The sequence below is a fragment of the Acanthaster planci genome, linkage group LG06 (assembly GCF_054643075.1).
Source record: "Acanthaster planci isolate LZ-2023a linkage group LG06, COTS_SCS, whole genome shotgun sequence".
In the NCBI taxonomy this organism is placed as follows: Eukaryota; Metazoa; Echinodermata; class Asteroidea; order Valvatida; family Acanthasteridae; genus Acanthaster; species Acanthaster planci.
The window spans coordinates 21897094-21922026 of NC_141782.1; the positions used below are offsets into that span (position 1 = coordinate 21897094).

General features: G+C 41.6%; 1 protein-coding gene across 2 annotated transcripts; it reads right to left on the reverse strand.

The window, feature by feature from the left end:
• Positions 1-4312: 4312 nt before the first annotated feature.
• sc5d (sterol-C5-desaturase) lies at positions 4313-14086 on the reverse strand. 2 transcript variants are annotated; one of them, XM_022236452.2, is made up of 4 exons: positions 13636-14086; positions 6962-7207; positions 6168-6300; positions 4313-5788 (listed from the first exon to the last, which is right to left on the reverse strand). In XM_022236452.2, the coding sequence occupies exons 2-4, from the start codon at positions 7172-7174 to the stop codon at positions 5286-5288; spliced, it is 849 nt and encodes a 282-aa protein (XP_022092144.1). In that variant the 5' UTR covers positions 7175-7207; positions 13636-14086; the 3' UTR covers positions 4313-5285. The 2 variants fall into 2 exon arrangements, with proteins under 2 accessions (XP_022092144.1, XP_022092145.1); XM_022236453.2 differs by lacking the exon at positions 13636-14086 and adding an exon at positions 7758-7903.
• Between the last annotated feature and the right edge of the window lie 10847 nt (positions 14087-24933).

Below are 24933 nucleotides of genomic sequence, written 5' to 3' on the forward strand. Positions count from 1 at the left end.
TTCTCAAGAAGAATTGGATATAAAGGGAAGCATACGACATAAGCAAAACATAAACATTGAACATGTTCACCTAAACCAAGTCTGATCAGGACATTTTTCGAACCTCGCGTTGCACCCGGGCCAATGTCACAGGAAGTCCCGTAGCGTCGCAAGTATGTGAGAACTCAGGGGCTGTCCATATAGGGTTACTTTGATTAGTTTCCCTGAATACACCAGTTTTACACGCAAGGGAAGCCTCGAAATGAGGCTAATCGAACGCTGCGGCATATTCACCAAGGCATTCTGGGAAGAAGGTCAAGTCCCCGCCACGTTCCATCATGCACGAACAGTCCATCCGTGACGTCATTACACTTGGGCAGCCTCCAGAGACCCGCTCGCTGGGGCCGAGTTCGGGCGGCATGTTCCCGTCTGTTCACGAACAGCTCGATTTGTTGTTCATGGGTCGGCCGCTCGAACGCCGGGAACAAACAACCGGTTATCGCTGGAAGTTAGTGACAAGCAACATACATGTATATGCAACATGGCGGCGTCCGTGTAGGCTACGTTATTCGAGAGTTAATGTTTGGATGGGCTGAATTCTTTTCTGTATAAACAGGAACATTCATTTCTGTGTCACAGAAAATAATCAATGTTAATTTTGCAAAACTTCCCATTGTCTATGGCTTTAGAAGCCATCTCTCTACTTTTTGCAGCTGTTCAAAAATCAAAATCTCACGAGTTTTTCCGTGTGTTCCTGTTCCTGACGAAGAGGTGGTGTGTGATCCTGTGCCGAGAACAGTGTTCTTGAGTCGTGTTCCTGCCGTTCGAGCGCGAGAACAAGAAACCCGTGTCAAAAATGTGAAAGGGCTGCGTAGCACCGTGATCAGAATATCGACAAGAATATAAGATTAGATCAGTGCTCTGAAATAAATGATTGCCGAGCTTTCGGCAACCTGGGTGCCTTCTTCAGGGCACTAGATTCACAAGCAGTTAAACCTTCTTGCCCTGAAGAAGGTACTCAGTTACCGAAAGCTCAGCAATCATATATTTCAGAGCACTAATTTAATCTTGCCGTGTCAAGAACAGGCCGCCCGAACTCGACCTAGAGTACCGAAGTGTGACGTCACTGTGAACAAAAAGGTGCCGCGCAAACGGTACGAATGGAGAACGCGCGCGTGTTGGTTCACGAGCTGGTTCTCGCACCAATGCCTTTTACACCATTGATCTCTATCCGGTTCGTGAGTGACTCCGTCACAAAGGCAGACGCGCCACGATTTGCAGGCTCCCATTGGACGATCGCTGAAGTTGCCCGTTAACTTCCAGTTCCATGGTTCCATGTAAACGGCGATCAATGCATGTAGCCTAATAATGCAGTGCACGTGTGTAGTGGGCGTGGTTTAAACTGGAGTGACGTCACACTTACAAACCGGACCCTCAGACTCTCCCCCCCCCGTACGCGTGGTACGCAAGGCACCAACCCCCCCTCCCCCTTCATGTGTATTTATAGACGGCCCCTGACAGACTTTTTCAGACCAGTTTTACAGGGTTTGTGCACATGGGGGTGGGCCAATGAGTCATCTTCCCTCTTTTTGTGGTGAGCAAGAAAAATAAAGTGAATCGTTAAGAATTTTTCAGACTTCCAGCGACTAAAACTCATTCAATATTACTCAAAACTGTTCTTAGGAGTGATCATCTCTGGAGAGAAATAATTCAAAAGTCATCTGTTAATAAGCCACTAAAATTATGCCAGTTCGTAATTACAAACTGCAAATGCACGGATGAACTTTTGCAAAGGTTAATTGTAGGCCTACATAAAACGAACTGATTTACATGTACGTATAGCTTGTGTTTGCACGGATGGGCTACTGTTGATACGAACGATCGTTGATACGAACAATCGTTTAAGAAATTGCTGAGGGAAAAACCAAAAGCAGAATGAACCTACAATCCCGTACAGTCATTTCAAAAATAATACCGAATAGTGTCCAAAATAATTTACAATACATTTCTGTAACTGGTGAGATTTTCACATACAAATGGCACTTAATTTCCCACTGTAACTGGTGAGGTTTTCACATACAAATGGCACTTAATTTCCCACTGCAGGGCTTTATTAGCCCTCATAGAGCAATAATAGGCCTATGTCCTAAAAAGTCAAAGTTAGCGGTGAGAAAGTTGAAGTGTTTTCTTAGGAAACACTTTTCAGATTTTTCAGACCATTCTCCTAGGGTTTGTGCACAGGGTGTCGTTTGACATTCGTGTATGAACTCACTCAAGGAAATCTTTATGAAAAGCAGTATCTTTAAAATCTAATGAAAATGAAAATGGAAGAAAACTGAAATTTTAAATACGTACAAGTTTAAACTATCAGGTAATTATCATACAAATTGAGGTTCAATTAAGCGTTGATTTAATGATCCAAATACAGTATGTGGAATATGTTGTTGTTCCTTAAAACTCTTTCAATCGGGCCACAGTCCACAGAAGAATTCCATCAGTTGAAAGACTTAACCAATACTTGAAAAGAATTGATCAAAACTGAAGCTCTAGCTGAATCGCGCAACATCTACTATACAAACGAATGTCACAGAAGGGCACCCGGTGAGTACGTTGAAGCGATTCGTTTGATGTACAAATGAACCTTGCCCTACTTTCCAGCGAACGTAGCGAATGTGGCAATTGCGAACTAGTTTATTAAAAGGAAGGTGGAAATGAGGAAATGAGATTTAATTTGATAAGCGTCTTGAATACTCGATAAACTTTGGGGTATTAGGTCTGATTTTTTTAAGGGGGGGGGGCATTTATCACAGTTTTCTACTGGTCTGGAACCTTGAAGTTAATGGCGTCTATCTTAATGGGGGGGGGGTCCACTATAAATCCACCACAAACCACCTTGCACCTTTTTCAGTATAAAAAGAAGAAGGCAGGATAACCCTTTCCACCAGCTGGTTATGTTGGTCAGTTTCTGTCTGGACAACAATAAAGAAAAGGACATAGGCGTGATAGAATTTCAGTGATCCAAATTATTTCCCGGATTCATCGGCACCGATAATAACAAGTCGACAAGTGAAGAGTGGAATTATGCGGGCCAACTTGTTCCATAAATACCACACATTTACATAAATTTGTATTCGCATTCGTCACATGAAATAATTGACGTCAAAAGCTTGTATCCATATTTTTCATCCACGACATCAGAAATATTAAGAACACTAAGGTGTGCGCTTTATAATAGTATACCGAGCGGATTTCATAAAGCTCAAAGTGCATCATAGAAAGCATCCCTTTTATGTATAAAACTTTTATACTCCAAGCGCTATTCTTCTATTGTTCGCCGGTAGCTGTAACATTCTGATTTAAAACAGCCGTCATCTTTTGGGTTTAAAATGACTACCAACATTTTTATAAAATATGACAACGGAGGCTCCTTTTATTTATTTTTTAACAGTGAATTTGTACAGCGTAACAGTTTGATTATCATATAACATGAATTCGAGATTTTGTGTGAATAAATTGCATTTTTTGAGGGGAGGAGATGAAAGAGATTGGCTAGGTATCCTCAATGTATGGGCCCTTGAACATGGTCGCTATTGGTTGTTATAAATATGGTGCTTGAATTCAGTTAAAATTAACATGTCAGTAAACAGTGAGTCATAAGTGTGACCTAGAAAGGAGACTAGGTCGCAGACTTGAGAACGAAGTACAGAAAGAGGGTGTCACATGGCAAAGTTATCCTGGTGAAATAAGTTTAAAAGGTTGCTTTTATAGCGCAGTTATAAAAAAAGATATCTTGCTAATGTCTATTTAGGTAGGCCTAACGGCTTGAGGCGCGCGGGTCTCACGTGCAACAACGGAATTTGAGAGGATTTTCCCATTTATCTGCGAGTTATTGTCTGGGTTTAGTTTGATTGATAGGGTCAATTTTCCAATGTTCTATAAACCTCTTATGTCTGCTGAAGTTGACGTATATTCGCTCCCCCCCCCGTCATCACTTTCAAAACCTTTGCTGAGATCCAACTATGATAATGCCAACATCCCAAAATCTCTCCTATAAAAATCACGCGATTGGAAGCCGATGGGATTTGGGAGGTAAACTTATAGACCATTGTGTTGTGCGTGCTGTACATACAGTCTCGTGATGGAATGCTGAAATTCAAGGGAGGAGGGGGAAAGTTTAAATTAGATGACGAGGATGTAAAGACCTGGCCGAAGCTCTGACCTTTGTCGATGGGCACTGAAGGGCCTGTCTGTGAAACTCGTCTACAAAATCGAATAAACAAACTCTCGACACTCCATTTCTCTCCATTAAAATAAACGTTCACACAGTTCAAAATCTTGTTTATAATGTATTCCAAAACAGAGATTGAGCCATGCTGAGGAAAAGCTTTTGTATTGAATTCCAGTTATAACAGATTAAGAAAATTCTTATGCAATCACCTGCCCAATGTATTTCATGACTTTTATTTGTTTACGTGTCATATAAACGAGGAAACATCTAAATTCGCACCAAATTGTTCATAACGTTCAAGAGAACCAAATGTTCAAACTGGACCTTGCATCTACGCCAACATGACCTCCCAATTGTTTTTCACAGAATGTGCATCAGCTGTTCTACTTTATCATTGTACATGTATTTTATACACTTTTATGCACGATAGACTTTGTTGCGTTTGATATTTACATAAGCCTCTAGATGACCATTATTTTTGATCACAGTGCATGCAAATGTCGCAAAAACAAAGATTTTCTTTATCAGCTAATCCAACCCATTTTATGATCTACTTCAAAGCCTTTGAGCAGAAGAGCAATCAGTGTAAAATTTAGAGTAAAACAAAAGCAGCCAATTCAAAATACCTTGTCTTTTTCATATGTACAACTTTATATTGCAGAGAAAATTATGAATAAATATAAAACGCCTAGCTACCAAGGGCGAAATCAAACAACTTTAAGCCAACCGTGCTTTTAATTTTTCAGCAAAAATCGTCACCTTTCAACAAACGGATCAGATCCCCATCTTACTTTCAATTTTGGTTCCGCCCTTGAAAGCTTACCAAAGCCAACCATCGTATGACAATGGTCGTACGTAATGGAAGACGTTTTGAAGTAATACATAGTTCACACTCAAACTTCGAAATGCGAGTAAAATGCTAGTAATGAACCATCAGAAATGATCAAATTCACATTTGTCTCATTTCAAAGTCCAACTGCGACATTACCGTCATAAAAAGTTTAATGTATGGCCGTTCACATGTTCTCTTCATTTCAAAGTTCAATGCTAATAGCGCCACACATTTTAATCAGTCCAATTACTCCACATGATTTTTCGTATTCCTCTGTTTCTCCAAGATCTCATCCACTAAGGTTTTCCCTTCAAATGCTGATGGTGTCTTGAAGGAGCCCCCTATGCGATCCCACAGGGTGAAATACTGACCATAGTTGTAGTTGTAGTACAGATGATGATCGGTGTGATGCGCAGAGCCATTGATGAACGGTCTGAGCAGCGTTGGTACCCGGTAGTCACCATCGTGGATGCAGATGGTCCAGATGTTTACCAACACGAAGAGGACCAAATAGGCGTATTTGTTGAGCGGGAAGATGAAGGGGTAGAGATGGTAGGGTAGGCTCTGCAAAAATCCATCGATGGGGTGGAAGGCGTGGCTTGCGAAAGGAGTTGGAACTTTCCAGATATGATGCATCTTATGGATGTGTTTGTAGACCAGGCGGTGATGCATCCAGCGATGGATCCAGTAGATGGCACAGTCAGTGAAAAAGACGAAACCAGCAATGTCTCGGGCGATCAACAGCCAACCTAATCAATAAAGAAGAAAAAAGTATGTTGTCAAACACTGTGGTGTTCTGCTAAAACACAGGCCAACAAGATTCCAAAATCAGCTTTATCATGAGATCCAATTCTTGCTTTAAGTCGTGCAACCATTCACGCATTGTCGATGGACTTGCGTCTTAGAATTGAACAGAAACAGAACTCCACGTAGTAAATAACGTGGACGAACTCTTTAAGTTGGCGCACCTAAGAAGCGCGTGGCATTAGCTTAAGCATGTAATGGCACATAGGTGTTACATGCATCGCAACAATTAACTTTATATTGTTAAACATGTCGGGACTAAATCCCCCTACAATTGATTAAATATTGTTGGTACAGACGCTACAATTCTGCAGTTTCACTTACCCAGCTCCCCACTCGGTAAGCCGTCGAAGAGTTTGCTGTAGCCTCGTACTTCCATGAAGAACATGGCCACAGTTAGGACAGCAATCACGGGAAGGATCAGTATGGAGGTCATAATTTCCCGCCGTTTTTGGTTCTGTAATTGCAAACAAAAAGAGAAAATCTAGGTCCACTAGAGTACAATTATTCCGAAATGTAGAGTTAATGACCAATGTTGGAATGGTTGTACATAAGAACTGCAGTAAAAGGAACGGGATTGTACCTGTTGTGTGGAAAAGTTCTCCTGAACAAAACAGTGAAAATTAAGGTGTCTTTCCGTTATACCCTTTTAATTAGGAAAATCATGAAAACGTCATTGTTTAGTACAGCATACGACCATGTTACGTATGTTAGAATTTTCTCAACTTTTACCCCTATTTTGTTATTTACTTTGAGCGATGTACACGACTCGTATTTGAAGTCAAAGACTCGGATGTGACCCCATGACACAGTCTGCCTGCACTCAGCTTGCACTCAACCAATTTATGCACTCAACGAAGTAGGCCTATATAGACGGTAAACTTGGATTTGATGACTCGACTCTGCACGTTAATAACAAAATGCGATTTTGGAAATGCCAATCACACTGAGTTATGTTTCTTCAGTGAAAGATTGACTACAGACAAGTTGTAATTTGTCACTAAAATGGCCAAATCTATTGAATGGCCATTCCACGAATCCTTCAAATCAAAGTAAACGCTGTTTCAGTGATAAATATGCACAGAACTCCCTGTCTAGGATGTGATACCGGTACCCACCTTCAAAAATAATGGATGCTTCTCCAGTCGATGATCAAACAGGACATAGTAATTGAAGCTGGCAGAGACAAGGTAAAGGCCAACTGCAGAGATACAGGTCAACACGTATAAGCTGGCGACCTGCCGGAGCCAGTAGTCGTTCGACCAGCTCACAGGGTACACGTTATACTTGTCAAAGATATAGTCATCCGCGACGTTCAGAACGATATCCATGGTGGTTACTGAAATAGAGACTACACCTCAAAGCTGCAAAAATAAAATACACAAAACAAAAGCCTGAATGATACGACCGGGAAATGTTTATACACATTCAAACAAAACATTTAAAAGCACTGTGGAGCTGTTTTCTTTGATTGAATTTGGGAGTATGGTATCATGTTGATAAAACAGTAAACGCTTGTTCACTGCGCAGTGCATCGCGTCATCTTTTTGCTCTTGCAGATTTTTGGTGTCCCATCGTCGCTCCATCCATCGTCCGTTGCATCACACCATCACGCCTCGTCGTGCATCATGGTATAGCGGTAATTATACCTTCGCTATCACCCTGACCTGTAGAAGAGGCGGTTCAGTGATGCAGTATCTTTTTGACAAGATTTCTTGCAGACAGAACATTTTTCTCGATATAAGCGACGCGACAAGCGACGGAACGGGTGACGTTTAGACACAAAAACTAGAAACTAGAAAGGATGATGGGACAGCATGACTCCACAGATCCATCATGCAATCGCATCGTGTAGCTGTCTGTTCAAAAAGCGGCACAGTCCAATTAACTTCAATTAAGTCATGCTTTCCTTACTCAGAGCAACAGAGTTGCAGATGAGGGCAAGGGAAGACGAACTCCAAACGCGAGGTCAGTTTTCGACTGGATCTGCTCGTGCGTTACCGTACCTCGCAAAGAACCTCCTGCATTGGCATTGCTCGTGTAGAATTCCTTTATACCAACCACGATTGGACATTGAACCTAATGGAACCAAAGCTTTACTACCACTGGCTGAGAGCAAAGATTAAGCCAACCAATCAGAAATCTCTCGTGAATGAAAGCAATAAGCCTGTAAGCAGTTTAGACACGCCCACACAATCGGCTGATGTAGCTGAAAATATTTATAACGCGTTGCTAAAATGGGATGCATAATGGCTGGATTTATGTAAAAAAAAAAAAAAAAAAAAAAAAGTAAACAGATGTTGGAAAGAAAGCAACCATATCATATGGCAGACTACAGTACGACGCTCTCATTACACAGGATACAGATGTGGAAAGTAAAAATCACTGCTGATTATCATAATAATGTTCGTTCAACCTAGATTAGTTTGTTCAAATGGGCATTCTAGGTAAAGATACAGTCCATCATTTTGTCTCTTTGAGGCAAAAAATACCTCAAATCTAAGGAAGGATGCTTAGAACAAACCCAGTTAGTCAGTTAGTTTTTGGATAACTACAAATTATGGACTCGGTACCTTGAAGAGGGTTTCGAGCGATCAAAGATTTTTTAGAAAGAGCGTCCCCCAGGTGAGGTAGGGTGCATCCAAAAGACTAGGCCTCAACCGTACACGTGCAGGAGAAAAAAAAAACAGGTTCGTGCCTCGACGCTGAGTCTGTGCACGGGAAATGGAAGCAGCTACCAATTCGCTTATTATATAGGCATACGCGTTATGATTGCTTGCTGTAGCCATACCCGTAGCGTATCATGTGGGTTTGGCATTTTTAGAGTTCAGAGATCTGATCATGAGCATGGATGAAAATCAAAGTCTACATACTGCGCATGCAGGTCCTTGGAAAATTTGCCATGGACAGATTTCACAATCCCCATGCATTCGGTTCTCAACGCGGCGGCGCACGTTCATCCATCACGCCACCTTTTTCACTCTGTGCGCGTGCGCGTAAGGTCACAAGTTCGACCATTAATTCGCCCCGAGTTGATGTGCACCCCCTAGCGGCAAAAGAAAGACAGGTGGCTGTAAATTTTCCACGTGGGTCCTTTGCATGCGTTCTGCGTGTATGCAAAGACCATCCGGTTCGTAAGTGACTTCGTCACAAAAGGCGGACGCATCACGATTTGCATGCTACCATTGGACTATCGCTGAAGTTCCGCGTTCACTTCCGGTTCCATGGTTCCATGTAAACGGTGATCAATGTATGTAACTCTATTTACAGTGCATGTGCAGTGGGCGTAGTTTAAACGGAGGTGACATCACACTTACGAACTGGATGCATTAAGGAATAGAAAAATATGGAAGGGCTGCGAAGCACCGTGATCAGAATATTGACAAGAATATAATCTGCTTCAGCTCGGCAATTACATGTTACTAATTTCATTATATTGTCAATATACATTAAGGAATAAATTCGTTACGCGTACTCAGCGTGCTCCGCGTCAAACGCGCATTGATCTCCAAATATAAACGCGCGCTTATGCGCTGAGTACCAAAAAACAAACAAACAAACAAACAAACAAAAAACACGCCCTCTTTTGTTCCGCTCGGAGCAGGTTGTATTGCCACCAATTCTCAGCGTTGGCAACTTACAATTCATATGAAATACATCCCAAGGTTTTTATAGCCCAACATTTAGCTCATAAGATCAACTTTCCACGAATTCGATAGCACTTAATGATTACAAAAGACCTTAGACGCAAACATTCCTTTCACGGGTATTTTGCTATAAGCAAACAGGCATTTCTCAGTTAAGTATCTGAAGTCCATTGTATGGGACCACGACCTAACATTCAGTGCTTGCCTGTGTGCAGCGGGTTGGGAGATAACATGATGATCACAACATTTTACACTGGTTAGTTTTGTCAAGTGGTGCTTAGTTGATCGAGAAGTAGGATTTGATAAAATGCGACACAACTTAGAATAGAAATTTACGTTTGGGAGCAAAAGAAACGACTCCCAGGATTTGCATCCTCAGTGACAAAACATCAGAGGCAATCAACGCATATGCTTCACTACTCTACTGCTATCCAAAACTTATTGAAGTTATCCTAAATTACGTGACACACGTATAGAAATGATCACGTCACATATCACGCATGCTTATGTGTAAATGGATGGGGTAGTATCCTTGGTTGCAGAAAATGATTAGCAAAACTTTGCGGTTAGGGATGCGCTCTAGTCAACGCCCGTAAATTAACAATGATTATTCAGATCGGGACTGATGGCGAAGTTTCAGAAAACTACTGACACAGCAGAAAATGTTGCTGCGAGTAAAATCGCAAGTTTTCCATTACCACTGTCTAGGGATACACCATATATTCAATTCGAGTTCCACAGCGTGTAACAACACGTCAATGTCCTTACGGTATTAAACCGGCAGATAGGCGTTCGCAACTCCGTAAAACTGGTCCCCGTTGTACTCGTTTCTGTTACCATGATAACAAGCGATCTTCTAGTCCACTGGGTCTGTCCATGGTCTGTCTCATGTAGCATAAAGCGTTTATTTTGGTTGCAAATGGTAAGAATAATTTTAGACGGTGTCCGTTGGTGCGTGAGCATCATTTCATCATTTCAAACATGTAGTCTGTTTTACATCCTCGCTTTCAGAAATTTTCAGAAAATTCAGAAATTTTCGTGTATTTGTGAATTAGAATATTTTTATTCACCGTGCGCCGCGGTCTCGTGGATAAGATTGTTTTAGTTGCGGGGCGAATGATTCTTTGGCACGTGATCGACGATCCACCAATCAAATGACGACAACTTATTCAGGCGTTGTATATATAAAAGTGTTTGGCACAAACTCCTTGATATTTCATGACATGCTGTAAGACGAGAGTTTCACTTTAAAGGTCCAGACGTTGCAGGGGAGTAATCTAGATCGAATAAAATTTGCTTGAGGCTTAGTTCTAAAAGAACGTGAAAGAATGCTAGAAACTACCAAGTTCCGTGAGGTGACGGGTTATGGCCTAAACCTCATAATTAGCGTGCCCAAAGCAGATGCACATAGCCCGGTAATATTGGGGGAAAACTGATTAACGCTGGAATAAACAAGTTCCCAGATTCAGCTAAAACTTCGGCATCATTAAAACAATTGCAAACCCTGGAATTAAACTTTATCGCTTCTCGAAAAAGTCGATTGCAGAAAGCTAATACATGGTTTAACACAGTCATAAGAGTATGGCCTTATCAAAGCACTTTGGCCAATAGGATCTATTTTAGACTTTGCCTTTTGTGACAAACACCAGAAAATAGGTTTGGAGTTGTGATAAGAACCTTAACAATGCTCCGGTGCTGATAGTGAACTATTTCTGGCAGTGTTAGGTCAAATTTAGACCCGAAGAAATCTGACGAGAATACATCACAGCCATTACGAAACATTACGCAAAATTTTCAGGACAGTATAATTTTATAGTATAAATTGTAGCTGTAGCAAATTAGCTCATGATGTCTAGGCCCCCCCCCCGGGTGCACCACTGGGAACTGAGACATACAGCTATGTCAGATCTTTTTTAAGATGTGGGTGAATATTTTACTTTTGTTTTCAGAAAGAAAGAAGGAAAAATGCCGGTTGAGGGGACTCAATTCCCTCGACTGATGTCTAGACCTTTATAGGTGACAGGAAACGAACGAACAAACAAACAAACAAACACCCCAACAAACAAACAAAAAACAAAAACAAACCAAACAAACAAAGAAAATTTAAGAGTCTAACTGTTTCAAATGTTTATGTTAACCATTTGTACCTTTAACTACACGTTGGGCCCAATGAGTGAGTGTTGAAGTGTTCTTACTGTGGAACTCCCCATTCCCTGGTCGTGCCCCCCCCCCTGCCCAACCCCTTATGTCACCGCTGTAAAACGGGCATCTTAGGGTCTCGTTTCTTCTCATTTTCTCAGAAACTTGAAGTCCTACTCTGACCTGGATCGTTGCACTTTTCCAACCCATCCAGAAACTCTCCACTGCTGATGACGGAAGTTATGTAGTCACGTGCTTGGTTTAATTTTTTCAAAAATGCGATTGGATAAATACACGCGTCGCTTGCACTACGGCAAACTAAAGAGAGTCGTGTACTCATTAAAGTTAACATACATGTAATTCTGATTCAGAATAACTAGATAGATGTATTATAGAGTCTAAAAAATTGGGATTAAAATTACAACATCCCGCTTGATATTTTTGCCACACTGTGCCTGCCTTTCGATGAGATGTAAAAATGTAATTTTCAAGATTCTTTGTTTGATTCCCAGTAATCTGTACATTCCCTTGAAACTTAAGGATGTACTACATCGCGAAATCGTTTGCTAACATAGAGGTGAGGATTTTGAATCACATTTGAATCATTTCAATCACTGGAGGTTTTTGGTTCCCCTTCATCAAAAAAGGGAAATGGAGAAAGGTTGAGTTCCCCTTTCACTCTAACAGAGCACAAGGAATATCACTGAATTTATAAATAGAACTTCATCATTTTCATGGACAAAGCACTGAGCTTAATTGCTAAAAAAGAAGTGACGATTTTTAATCACTTTCAATCACCCATGGTTCTTCTGATTTTCCTTTTTTGAAACAGGAAATGGAAAAGCCATGAGTTCTTTTCAATCTCACAGACCCCAAGGAACGTTACAGAACCCATTAATAAAAACGAAACTTCATAACTTCATCATTTTCATGGACAAAGCAATAATGTTCATTGCAGTCCTTTCGTCGAATAATTCAATCTCTCAACCAGCTGTTGAGCCGCGTGCGCGCAGTTTTTGCAGACTTTCCTGTTCAAAGTTTATATCCGAGAAATAACGTCAGCACGTTCTTTGGTTATTTCAGCCGAAAGCGACGAACGATTTGTTCGAGAATGCTATGTCTCGGTTACTCTCTGGATTAATCTCAACTGACACGAGACAAGGCGTCGTTTACCAGCCGGTCAGTGTCACGAAGATCTCTCATGACCGGATAACTTCAGAACGAGGAGAACAATACAGAGATAAATCAACAGGGCAATACCAGAAGATACAAAGCTAGGATAAGCGCGGATTAGTGTGGTGCTACAAGATTTCAAGAGGGATTACGAGACCGGATGCAAAGCTTTACTTTTCTGATCGCAATCCTCCGGTCAATCTCATGAATGACACGAGAACTTTTCAGACGCCTTTTGAGGCTATAAAACAAGCTTAAAGTTTCGTTGTGGGTTGAAATAAGTAAGACCGAATGTCTCATGGTCTAATGACTACAGGCCTACATACATACAATACAGGTATACCTGTGGAAAAGAAGTCAGAGGATTTTTTCAGCCCAAGCTGGTGCATGACCCAAAAATTAAACAAAAGTTTCATTTGGAAGATAGCTCCAATTTTTAAAAAATCTCCACTCTAGCTATCAGTATCAGTGTTCCAAATCACACGCGCTGTCGGCACTGACAAAAACGATTTTTGCTGGGGGAGGTGGAAAATTTTTGTTTGAATGGGGCCTGTGGGGGAGGGGGTACTCCATGTATAGTTGTCGCCATTGGTGAAGCTATTTAATATCTGTTTGTCCTTAACCAAGCACCCAAAATAACACCCCTGCACAGTTCGTGCTTTCTCAAACCTTGACACGTAGGCCCCATTAAAAAAAGTTGCCAATACAAGAGGGGAGTTGGATGCCGCCCACCCCTCTGGATTCGCACCTGAATTCTTTCAAATCCACCTTCCAACAACGCTCTTTCACATTTACATCGATAAAGCAATACATGTAGTCAAAGTCTTACACACCTGCTAAAACGTGTACGTAGACATTGCAACACCACAATATCCCCGACGTTCCTCGAGCTCCAAGCCTGTGCGGTCAGTTCAAACATGGTTCAAATGACCTCAATGTCTGTAACTGCTGGCGGAATCCATGCTGAAACAATCCTTCCACGCAAAAGTAGTATAACAGGAACAATGCAATTACTGCAGAATGTAAACTTGATGTACAGTACGTGTTCTACCATGAACACAGACAAAATACGTGGGAACTCGCTGTAAGCTAAGTGCTGTGTTCCTCCGATGCTTAGCGATTACGACTGAAGGAACGTTCCTTTTTTTATTTTACTGAATGTCTGGAGGATGTGATGAATTTACACGGCACCGGAAATGCTGTGGCCTTCTGCGAAAATAAGATGAGTGTGTGTGCACGGCGTGGGCTCTAGAGGTGGTTGGTGCAAAAGAATGCCGTCAGTTAGGGGTTAGGCCTGTGTGGGTTGTCGTCAATGTCTTGTGTGGGACCGCGAGACGACCCGCCTATGTCTGTATATACCGACTCGTAATGCGCCTGAAGCGGATTAGGAAAACGACACCACCGATGGGTAGACTTTAAAGGTATTAGCAGATCCAAAGCCGTGTTGTTGTTGGAGGCACTAGCAGCAGGTGACTATATTTTAGTGAAATTGTTTCGAGGCTGACCAAAGAAAAAGTGCCAAGAGTGTGAAGCGAAACATTTGAAGTATAGGCTATACTTGACTTTAAAAAATGAGTAGGACTGTTTTGAAAAGAGCGGCGTGGAGATATATATTCTTTTCCATTCCATTGTCATGTTTTCGTGCCAGATTGTTGCATGTTTTTTTCCACGTTCATGGTTCTGCGTACCTTGTGAAGACCTGTGAACAAAACACGTCCGCACAGTGCATATTGTGACAATGTTCAGTTAACATGTCCACACAATACGGGCAATTCACAATAGTGTGCCTCCAAGAGTTTGCAACGCTTTGGCCTATCACATTGCGCGAAATCTGTCGACCCATGCGCGTTTGGGAAGGGTCGACAGATTTCGCACGTTGTGATTGGCCAACGCACTACAAACTCTTGACAGCGTACTATTGTGAATCGCCTGTATTAACGTCTCCTGTAAAAGGTTGCTGAGGAATATTTTGATAGAGGTTGTGTCTGACAAAATGAAGAGGAACATTCAAGAAAGCATGATGAATATTACGGTTAAAAGAATTTTGCCCTAACTTCATGACAAAAGAATTTCTGGGCCTATTAGCGTTTGCAAATAAGCGTGTGTTCCAGACTGATCGGTTTACGTATGTTTTGATACCATTTTTGGTAAAGATTTATCAAAGTGTTCCTGCAAAATATCTACTTTCACTTTAGGGTCCAAGAAATCATATTTTTCATTGACCGTGCATAGAAATGACTATTTGACGGAAGTTGGTGAGAAAATATGAAAGATCACAACTACAATAAACATGTACATTAAGATTTCCCACTCGATATAATCGAGTGGGAAATCAACACAAACATTACAATTATGCCACTTTTTTCGGGAAGAATGGGTAGGCCCCGATAGAGAAGGTTTTCCGAATGGATCGATCTTATTCACGTTTCCTGTCACGGTTGATAGTTGTAATTTTGTCAGTCACGAGTTAAAAATCACCCAAGTAGCAAAGGTTGATAAATGACAAAATGAATTAAGGCCTTTGAGGTTTGTCGTCGATCATTTGAATTGTATGTGTTAATATGAATAAAGTTTATCTGATTTGAGCCTGTGATATAAGGTACCAACTTGTCATGGGGTACCAACTTGTCATGGGGTACCAACTTGTCATGGGGTACCAACTTGTCATGGGGTACCAACTTGTCATTGTCGTATGGGATGGGTAGAACAACCCTGCATTTCCAAAAATGTTTGTTGGCGTAAGGGAAAGCCCACTATTGAACATAAATCTTTCATTTGCACACTCTGCATAGTTTAAACGAGAATGTCACAAAATGCAGGATGTTTGATGTTATCGTGATGGTCCGATAATTCTGGTCATTATGCAAGAAAAGTTAACAAAAGGAGACATATATAGAAATATAAATAAATGAATTCGAAGTAACATAACATATCTATTTTGTAGCCTTCCCGTAACCTCTTGTTCCCATTTTCTGAAGTGCAATACGGACTTGGATAGTGAAATAAGGTTTGGACAATTGAGGTTTGCTTGGATTTAGCTCATCCTATTTATGTGCCTGTTGACAGACACGGTATGAAATTAAAAGCTATCGTCAAGGTCAATATTGAATTGAATTAAATATAGAGAAGCTCAAGACGGCGTGATGAGAGCTGTTAAGATAAGCATTATACATATACAAAAGATGTCAAGAATGAACAATGCTTCATTGGTTCGAGCAAAACACAAAAAGTTCTTCATCTGAAAATAGAGATTCGAGAGTGAGCAAGGTCGAGAAAGACACCTTTGAAATTATCTGAGAAACAAGGAGTTTCTACATGTATTTCTCTTCGGACGTTGAAGTTTTTCCCTCCAAAGATATCATATCAAACGATCTTACTTGTCTGTATCTTTATTTTTGGTGCAGTACAATATAATGTGTTTTTTTAAGAGGATTTTTGTTTTCAGTTGATAATCAAAGAAGAGGTCCAATGTTCATGAACTGTATAATTAAGATATCTACTTGCTGAAAATGGGTCAACAAATCAATGACAAACTGTCGTATGATGCCATTCTGTGTTAAAAATTAGTGTCTGGTCTCTCAAGATCGGTTATCTTTAGAACCAGATTAAAGTCAACAACTTTTGTAAGTTTTAGAATCTACGTCTCGATAATTGCTTTGTACAGCTGAATCACCTAAATAATTACTTATATTCGGTGCTGCTTCAATCCTTGGAATGGAAGCCAAATGAGACATGAAATAATGCGGTTACTTTAATTGTGCCAGATTTTTTTTATGTCTTTTAATTTCTTCATTATATACTGAATGTTTCCATCCTTTTTGACAACTAGTACCTCACTGTTATATTAAGAAAATGTCGGTTCGGGGACTTCTGAAGAAAACAAGACAGGTTTAGTTTCTTTGGAAAACCAATACCTTAAAAGAAAAGCCAATTGTGCTAAAACTATGAAAAATTTTGATTTCCCCACGTGATGCGAAGCCGTGTTGCGACATGAATTAACCAGAAACTAGGGTTTTGTTCGTGTTTTTTCCTTTTTGTTTATTTGTTGTTTGATATTTTTCAATTTTCATATGGATTGTGGAAAACAACAATAATTATTTTGCTTGAGGTAGACTAATATGTAATCAGAAATTCTCAGATACAAAAAGGTTTTCGTGAGTGACTGTTTGGTTCATTTCACACGCGCATCGAGACCCTAATGGACCGATCGACATATCCAATTTCGGTCACAGTTTTTAAGACCGTGGGGATAGTGAACCTTGTTCCAGTATAAATTTAATCCATCCTGAATAGGCGACGCTACCCTGTGGTAGAGAAAGTGACTCCCCCCCCCCCCGGGGGTAAAGTGCATTGTTTTGAAGGTGGGGTGGGAAACAGTCATGCACTGTTTGGGTTGAAATGCAGAGGGTTGTTACAAGAATAAAACAAAACAAAACAAAAACACAATAACAAGTAAAGCAAATATTGGAGGCATTTGACATCAAAAGCAAGAATAATGGAGTCAGCATGGCGCAAGGCCTGGTGTGTAGCTTAGCATCACAAAGCCTCTGGGGATATTTTGTCTTTTTATTAACTTCAAAATTATGAGCTGTATAAACATTTCTATGCAGCAAACTTTGGCAAACTGTATTCGACATAGGGTGTCTTGCCCCGTGCGACACTGTGTTTCAATAGGATAAATATTAAATTTACCGCACATAATAGTAAGACTACGTAGCATTTACAGGAAAAGTTGAGCTTTAAAACTAGGAGGAAAAGAACAAAACGTATTACCCAAAACTCCGATACAAAAGATACGTGATGAAGAATTAGGAATTTACAGGAAATCAGCTCCGGGACCAATCACAGACTTGCATAGTCCAGTCAGATCACAGATGCAATTCGCATGATACTTGGTCAGAGTACGTCTGGTTACACTTGGGATATGGCACGTGATCGAGTACGCGAGCTGATTCAACTCTTGTGATTGGTTGAAAACGTAGTGCCCCAGTCGGCTCTGCCAGGTACTATGGAATTTGATCCCATCAGATCGTGGTTCTTAGTGATGCAACATACAACGAGCGCAATGCACGAGGACTGATTTACTGCATCTGACGTGTTACTTTATAATCTCACAGCCCCTCGATAAATCTGTTATTCAGACTGAAATATCACGCGCGATTTTAGCGCTTAAAGATGTATGTGTAGAACACTGGTGTCTTTTTAAAATTAAGCTAATTACTTAAATTCCTGGCTATAATCACAGTACCGGCACGTTCGTTTGAAACTGCCTGCCGAATACAGCTTTGGAAAATGCTACACGAAGCGCTAATGCGTCTTGCTTCAATTAAGATTTTGGCAGTTACCTCCTCAACTAGATCATTTCGAATTAAGTTTTCTGTTTTTGTTTAGAAAACCGAAAACATGTTACAGATAAACCATTTCTTACCTCTAATATCTAACCATAGACTAATACATGTACTTCTATAATATATAACCACGAGCTTATTTTTTTTCCATTCTTCTAAAAAACCGACATGCATATGTAAAATCTTGAATAATGCAACATCCTTATCATATACTATTCCGCAGCTGTTATAGTTGTGAAATAATAACCGAAGTGTAGCTGCAATGAATTTTTCTAAGACACAATTATTGCAACTTTGTGCTCTTCTTTAACATGCTTTGCTAGATAAACGAGGGCGCTGTTGCTGTAATGTCATCCAGGGAAGACAAAGTTCAGTGCATAGATATTTCTGTTCAAATTATGAACCCAGAATACTGAAAACATTTCTGAGAAAGGGATTGATGATTGCTTTATATTGCTATGAACTTTAACAACGATGAATCAGCAAATAAGAGAAAACTTCGTCCGGCGAAATCTCAAAAAACGCGAGACTTTTTTGTATAAAACCAATGTCACATGGAGACTCTCTTCCTGAGATGACATCACGGTTTTGCTCATGAATATGCAAATCATTGGCATAAAAATCAAACAGGCAGCAAAAAAACCTTTGAGACACAAAGGTGCATTTTAAAAGTTTGTATTAAAAATATTGATTGCAGCTACTCTATAATCGTTCAGTAATATAATCAAAGGACAATATTCCTTTACCCAAAAATGCAAGTCTAGAAACAACTTGACCCCCACTAGTCCGGCTAATCGTCAACCATAATAGAATAATTATTCCATCATCATGAAAAAGCGGAGACCAGCCATTCAGCTGCCCCGTTGTTGGCAAAAGGTGGTCTTCCTTAAAGCTCGTACGCCGAGTTCGGGCTGGCCCGGGCGCTAATGACATGTATATTTCAACCAATGAACAAGCAGCAGAGTTTACTCAAACGACCGCGGTCGAACCATTTAGCGAAATCCCGTTGTCACCCACATTCTGTCGTTGGATGCCTGTTTCATTGTGTTTTTGGTCCCTGCCATCTCGCGCAATTTATGCCGACGGTTTCCTCTACACTCATTTACGACATCAACTTGTTGAACGGTCTCAGGCCATCTTAGACTACAGAAGCCTAGAAACAAACACCATTACTAAAACATTTTTCGGAACTACTATCTCGCCATAACGAGATACCACTTCGGAAAACGTTTGATTGTAGCTCCTCTCTGCTTCCGTACTTGGGCGACAATGGTCAAAATGGTCAACTTTGGCAAGCAAGGCGTCAGTGCTTTTCACACTCGCCCTGCTTACATGATACACAGCGCCCTCTATAGTTCACGTACGGAGTTTACAGAGCGCAGAAGCACCATCTACAGATAAAATGAATTACGAATCGTACATACAATGCAGTTACAAAAAAAAAACCAAAAAAAAAAACCAATTATCACAGCCCTATTCAAATGATCAAACACTATTTACATCCACCTAGCGACTAACAGCCAAATCTGGAATGATTTCTGCGGAATATTGTTTACAATTTCACAATAATGGCGGGTCAAATCTTAATTTTCCCTTTCCCTTCAACCCCGGCAACAAAATATTATAATGAGCTTCCTCACCTTTTCCTTGTGGCCTAACTGGGGGTGCATGTGCTCCTCTTCCATTATGGAATTGTAAATGCACGTAGCCAATGTACAAGTCCCAGTTCATTTGCTTTCAATGCCCTCATGTGTATCCCGGGATGCGACTTCTTTTTTACACAATACACTGTGGAAACTCGATTGGAGTAGGCTATGTTCGTGGCTCTGGAGGATTTTTTTCAAAGCGAAGCCACGGACGTATAAAATAAATTTCGACCCACAATGCAGCATTTGTGATACGGACGTCATTGAAGCTACCGGAAGTAGAGGGGCGGCCATTTCATTGTGCCAAAAGATTGAGGACAAACCAGCGCTGACCTATGGAACACTGCCACGGTCTTTGATGTTTATGTCGAAAATATTCAATAATTTCAGTGCAGCATATTCGATTACTGCCCGAGGGTTATATTAATGATTAGTAGGAACAACTTTTGCAGAGATGTTCGTGTCCATTAGTGATAACCGAGGAACGCGTGAATTTATGGCCAAATATTCTTCACAGTTCTCTGCCGAACTGAACACGTGTAGTTATGTACATGTACAGGCTTCAATGACGATTATTTTAGCACGACCAGACATTTGAAGCAAGATATGGGACGGTGAGGTAACAAGTCTACAGTGTGTATAGAAATTGGACAGGTAAGGGGGGTACCAGACCTGAAGGCGTTGTATCAAAGAAAGGTTCTATACTGACCTCATGCTTTGTAAACAATTATTTTTTTAATTGAAAAATGATTTTGTGGCCGGCTTTGTATTAGTCATTCATGATTTGCTTACTGAATTTTATTTTACTTCTTTTTTTTACAGAATGTAGGCCCACACTGAGAAATATTTTATCAGTGTTAGTATGGCAGATAAAAAGGAATATTCTCCATAATTTTTAAAGTTCATGCACTGGGACATTCATTTTCTTGTCATGACCGAAGGATCGGAATTAGCCTGCCAAATTCAATGTGCTGCAAACTGCGGCACCACAGAGCATTACGTCCTCCTCGTACTTCAGTTTTTGTGAAACAAAATACCTATTCTAGAAAATTCTAACGATGAAAAATTTCGGAAACAAAAAATTCAGCTTTTGCTTTTTTCTGTTGGATTTAATTTTTCAAATTGTTTCAGAGAAACCCGCTGAGAATACGCGAAAAAAACGATAAAAAACAAACGAGCACTTGCTGAACGCTAATGCTAGGCCTTCACAAAAATTGGCTTAAATTCACGCTTTCCTCGGTGACCACTAACAAACACGAAATTCATCTGCAAGAGTTTGTTTCTCCTTATCCCTACCATAACCCTCGGGCTGTAATCGAATGTGGTGCAATGGAATTATTGAATGTTCTCAACAGAAGTCGGCAAGGTAAAATGGCCGCCACACAACCTCCAGTGGCTTCAACTAATCAGGAGCGCTGCGGGTCCAGATTTTATTATACGTCTGGCCGTGAGCGAAGTCCGACATTTCAGCAGGGGAGCTTCACCAAGGCATAAAAACTAGTCTTCTCTCAAGACTGGCAATAATATCACTTTCCCATATGGGAGTACATCATCATATCCCCAGACAGTTGTGTAATAAAACGAGGCTGCCAGGTTACCCCCTGAGAAATTTTACCCCTTTTTCATGCTACTGTTGTTATCGCTGTCATTAGGGACATTATTGGTACTCATACTGATCAACAAGTTGCACATCTTGTTCATTTTCGCTGGTCTCTGCGACCGCTACCTCTATGTTCAGGCGATCTGTCCCCTGCCCACGAGTTCCTCTAATGACAACATCCTTTATGTCCAGCTTCTGTTGGCTGATCGATGGGAAAAAATCAGACAGCTTGATGGAGAAGTTGGGTAACTCTTCCTGTCTTTCGGTGGCCTCCTTGCCCGACAAATCGACCACATTCAACGGGAGAAGACGCCTCTTGACCAAGGTAGTGGATTCGTTACTGGCTGTGGTGTGCAAGGCACGGACCTCTCTGCTGGCGGCAACTTCTCCGTTATGATCGATTTCATAGGCAAACTTGAATGCCAAACTCAACGCGCTCGTACCTTCCTCAGGGGGACGAGATGAAGCTTCTTTCATCTCCGCATTGGTTAGGCACTGCATTCGGTTTTTCAGCCCTGTGCGAGAACTGTCGACAAAGTAAGCGCCTTGGCGAGAGGATGAGATTGAACTGGTGGCTTTGCGTTTCGTTGAGGTTGCTCTGCTCGTCTGACAATCGTGTGAGGTCTGCGCTCGATGGTCGCCGATGCTGCTCGCAACGACACAGCATTCAACATCCTCGTCGACATCTTCATCCCGTTCAATCTTTATTATAGGAAATCTCGAAATCTGTTTTGGCACAGTGGTAGTATCTATAAAAGGACCAGACATGGCCACGAAATCTTGATGTGTGCCACTCTGTCCGTCAGGAGATTTAGGCGGGGAGGCATAACAAAGTCTCTTGGGTTGAAATTGATCTTCGTCAGCACCCGAATCAGAACTGTATGAGCTTGCCCCTGGGTACCATCTCTGCATCTCTCCTTGGCTCTCCTTCTGGAGATAACTGGATCTAGTTTCCTGTGCAATTGACGGCGGTGATGCTCGGGCGTGAAGTGGTATATCTATGTGACTGGTACTTGGTGCATTCGGAGAGCCTTCATCCGAGTAGGACTGACATTCAGGAGCTTTCATCTGTTGGACATCAAGCACACTTGGCCTCACCGAAACCTTGGTAGCGGGACGGAGCGGCGTGAAGGGAGGCGGGTCTAGTAATCTCGAGATGGCAACAAGCTTTTGACGATCGGACTGCATCTCCGTCACTGAGACACCCTTTCTAGCTGGCTTTAGGCCAGAGGAATTGGAACTGACCGCTCGGCCAAGACCCCACCAGCGTGTACGCTGTCTGGAAATGTCCTCATTAATACCTACTCGGAACAGCACCGACACCACCGCGGATTTGATAGACTGCGTGGTGAAATGCTCCTTCCACAACCCAGCGCTTTTCATCATATCTGACAGGTAATGGCTGAGATGGTTGATGCCGATCGGTCGGTTGGAGAACTGGATGGGATTGGGACAATCTACACTTGCATTAATCGGTCGTCTGAAGAACTCCCCACTGGCTGGTATGTGTGCCATGTATCTGGTCATGATTTTATACACACTGAGATCGTTGGCCGGGTCGTCATACTGTATAACTCTCCTCGTTGGAACGGCCGAAGTTTCAGCAACGGCTGAGGATGCATATCCCTCGTGCTTCTCGAAGTCAACAAATTCAATAAACTTCCCGTATTTGTCTTCGCCGAACCGGAACTGTTCGCGGATGACATCACGAATTGCGTTTCTCGAATAGACACCGAAGGCTTTGCAGAAGTAGAAATAGGTCGCTCTGCTGAGACCAATCGAGTCCGTCAGGTTGAGGATGCCCAGTTTCCACAGTAATGTCTCATGCTCAGGTGTGATGATTTCAACCGATCGTTTTTTGGGCACAGGGTCGACCATTTTGATCAGTTTAACAGTCGATGCAGCAGCCTAAGCCTACCAAAAAGATTTTTTTTCAGTCTGGGCATACGTATCTGCGTAAGTTGAACGTTGGGTGCTTATTTCAGTTTTAATCTCATAACTCCAGAAAGACAACTTTCTGTCAAGCATCCGTTGAATTACGTTTCAGCTTGAACAGTTAACTTGCAATCCAATTAAATGTAGTGTCTAATGGCTTAAGCAATGCCCTGTTTTCAAGTTTAGAATTGTTTATACAGGCGCAAACGATGTGATCAACAATCTCCCAATCCACACAAAATGGCTGAGTTGTGAAACAGCTGCCAAGACGTTATATTCCTATCGTAAGTGTGTATTCTGATCAAGATGGCCTCCACAACGCAGTCTGCCACGTATTCCAAAGGAGCGATGAGCTAACACATGAGCGAGAACGGCTGCTGTACGAGCTACGTTCACTGAAGACTGGTGCATTTCTTTGTGCACGGCACGGTGTCTTTCTATCGGTGCACGCTACACCTTATTCGTCTGTGTAGCATAAATATTGTCCAATGGGTACCACGTGACTGTCCTGCGTAAACAATTCAATCGCCGATGTACGTGCACGCCATTGAGTAAGTACATGTACATAAACATGTGCAATGTCCAGTTTCTGATGACTTTCAAGCAACGTAGCATACACGTGCAATGCACAAGTAGCATGTAATGGTAATTTTATGCACAGTCTACGAGCTGTACATGTACATTTAGTGTACATGTACATTGTACATGTGCATAGTTCGTGCACAATGCATGGACGTACATATGTACATGTATGTATGTACATGTACATATATGTATGTAAAGTACATGTATATGTGTACGTGTATATGCATATCACTGGGAATGCTAAACGCACTGCAGCATGCAGGCGCCAATGCCGCACGCACATGTGATCGTTCGTACATGCCGTCACGTGAACAGGTTTTGTTCGAAATCACTGGATGCATAATGATGAGGAAGAACGTTTCGCAAGCGCCATCATGCCATGCGGTGGGAAGGTGGTGTCGCTGTTTAGCCGGTTGAGGTTTTAATCTGTGATTTCAGTTTTGGCATGCAGGTATTTTTTCTGAGTGACGGGGGTTAAATGTTGTCCCCCGGATAATGAAATGTCATTTGTTGTCAAATTTGAATTGAATGAATTACAAAGAGTTTCATTGTAATCGTAAATTTTGTACAAATGAAGTCTTCAAAATGAGAAGTCTCGACATAGGATTGGCAAAGTCCTAGGGACAATTCCGTATGGTTCACGAGGGTCTGGTCAAGTAACCGCCGCCGAAGTTGTTGATTTCCACACGTCGAATGTATGGTGTTCCATATGTGCCAGTCGCATTTTTCAACGGGCGTCGCATTTTTCAACGGGCGTCGCATTTTTCAACAGGCGTCGCATTTTTCAACGGGCGTCGCATTTTTCGACGGGCGTCGCTTTTTCGACCGGCGTCGCTTTTTCGACCGGCGTCGCATTTTTCAACCGGGGTCGCATTTTTCAACGGGCGTCGCATTTTTCAACAGGCGTCGCATTTTTCGACGGGCGTCGCATTTTTCAACTTGCGTCGCCTTCCAATGTGAATAAGCCATTAATCATCAATGGTCAACCTTGGTCCAGCCGGACCTGACGTTGTTGAC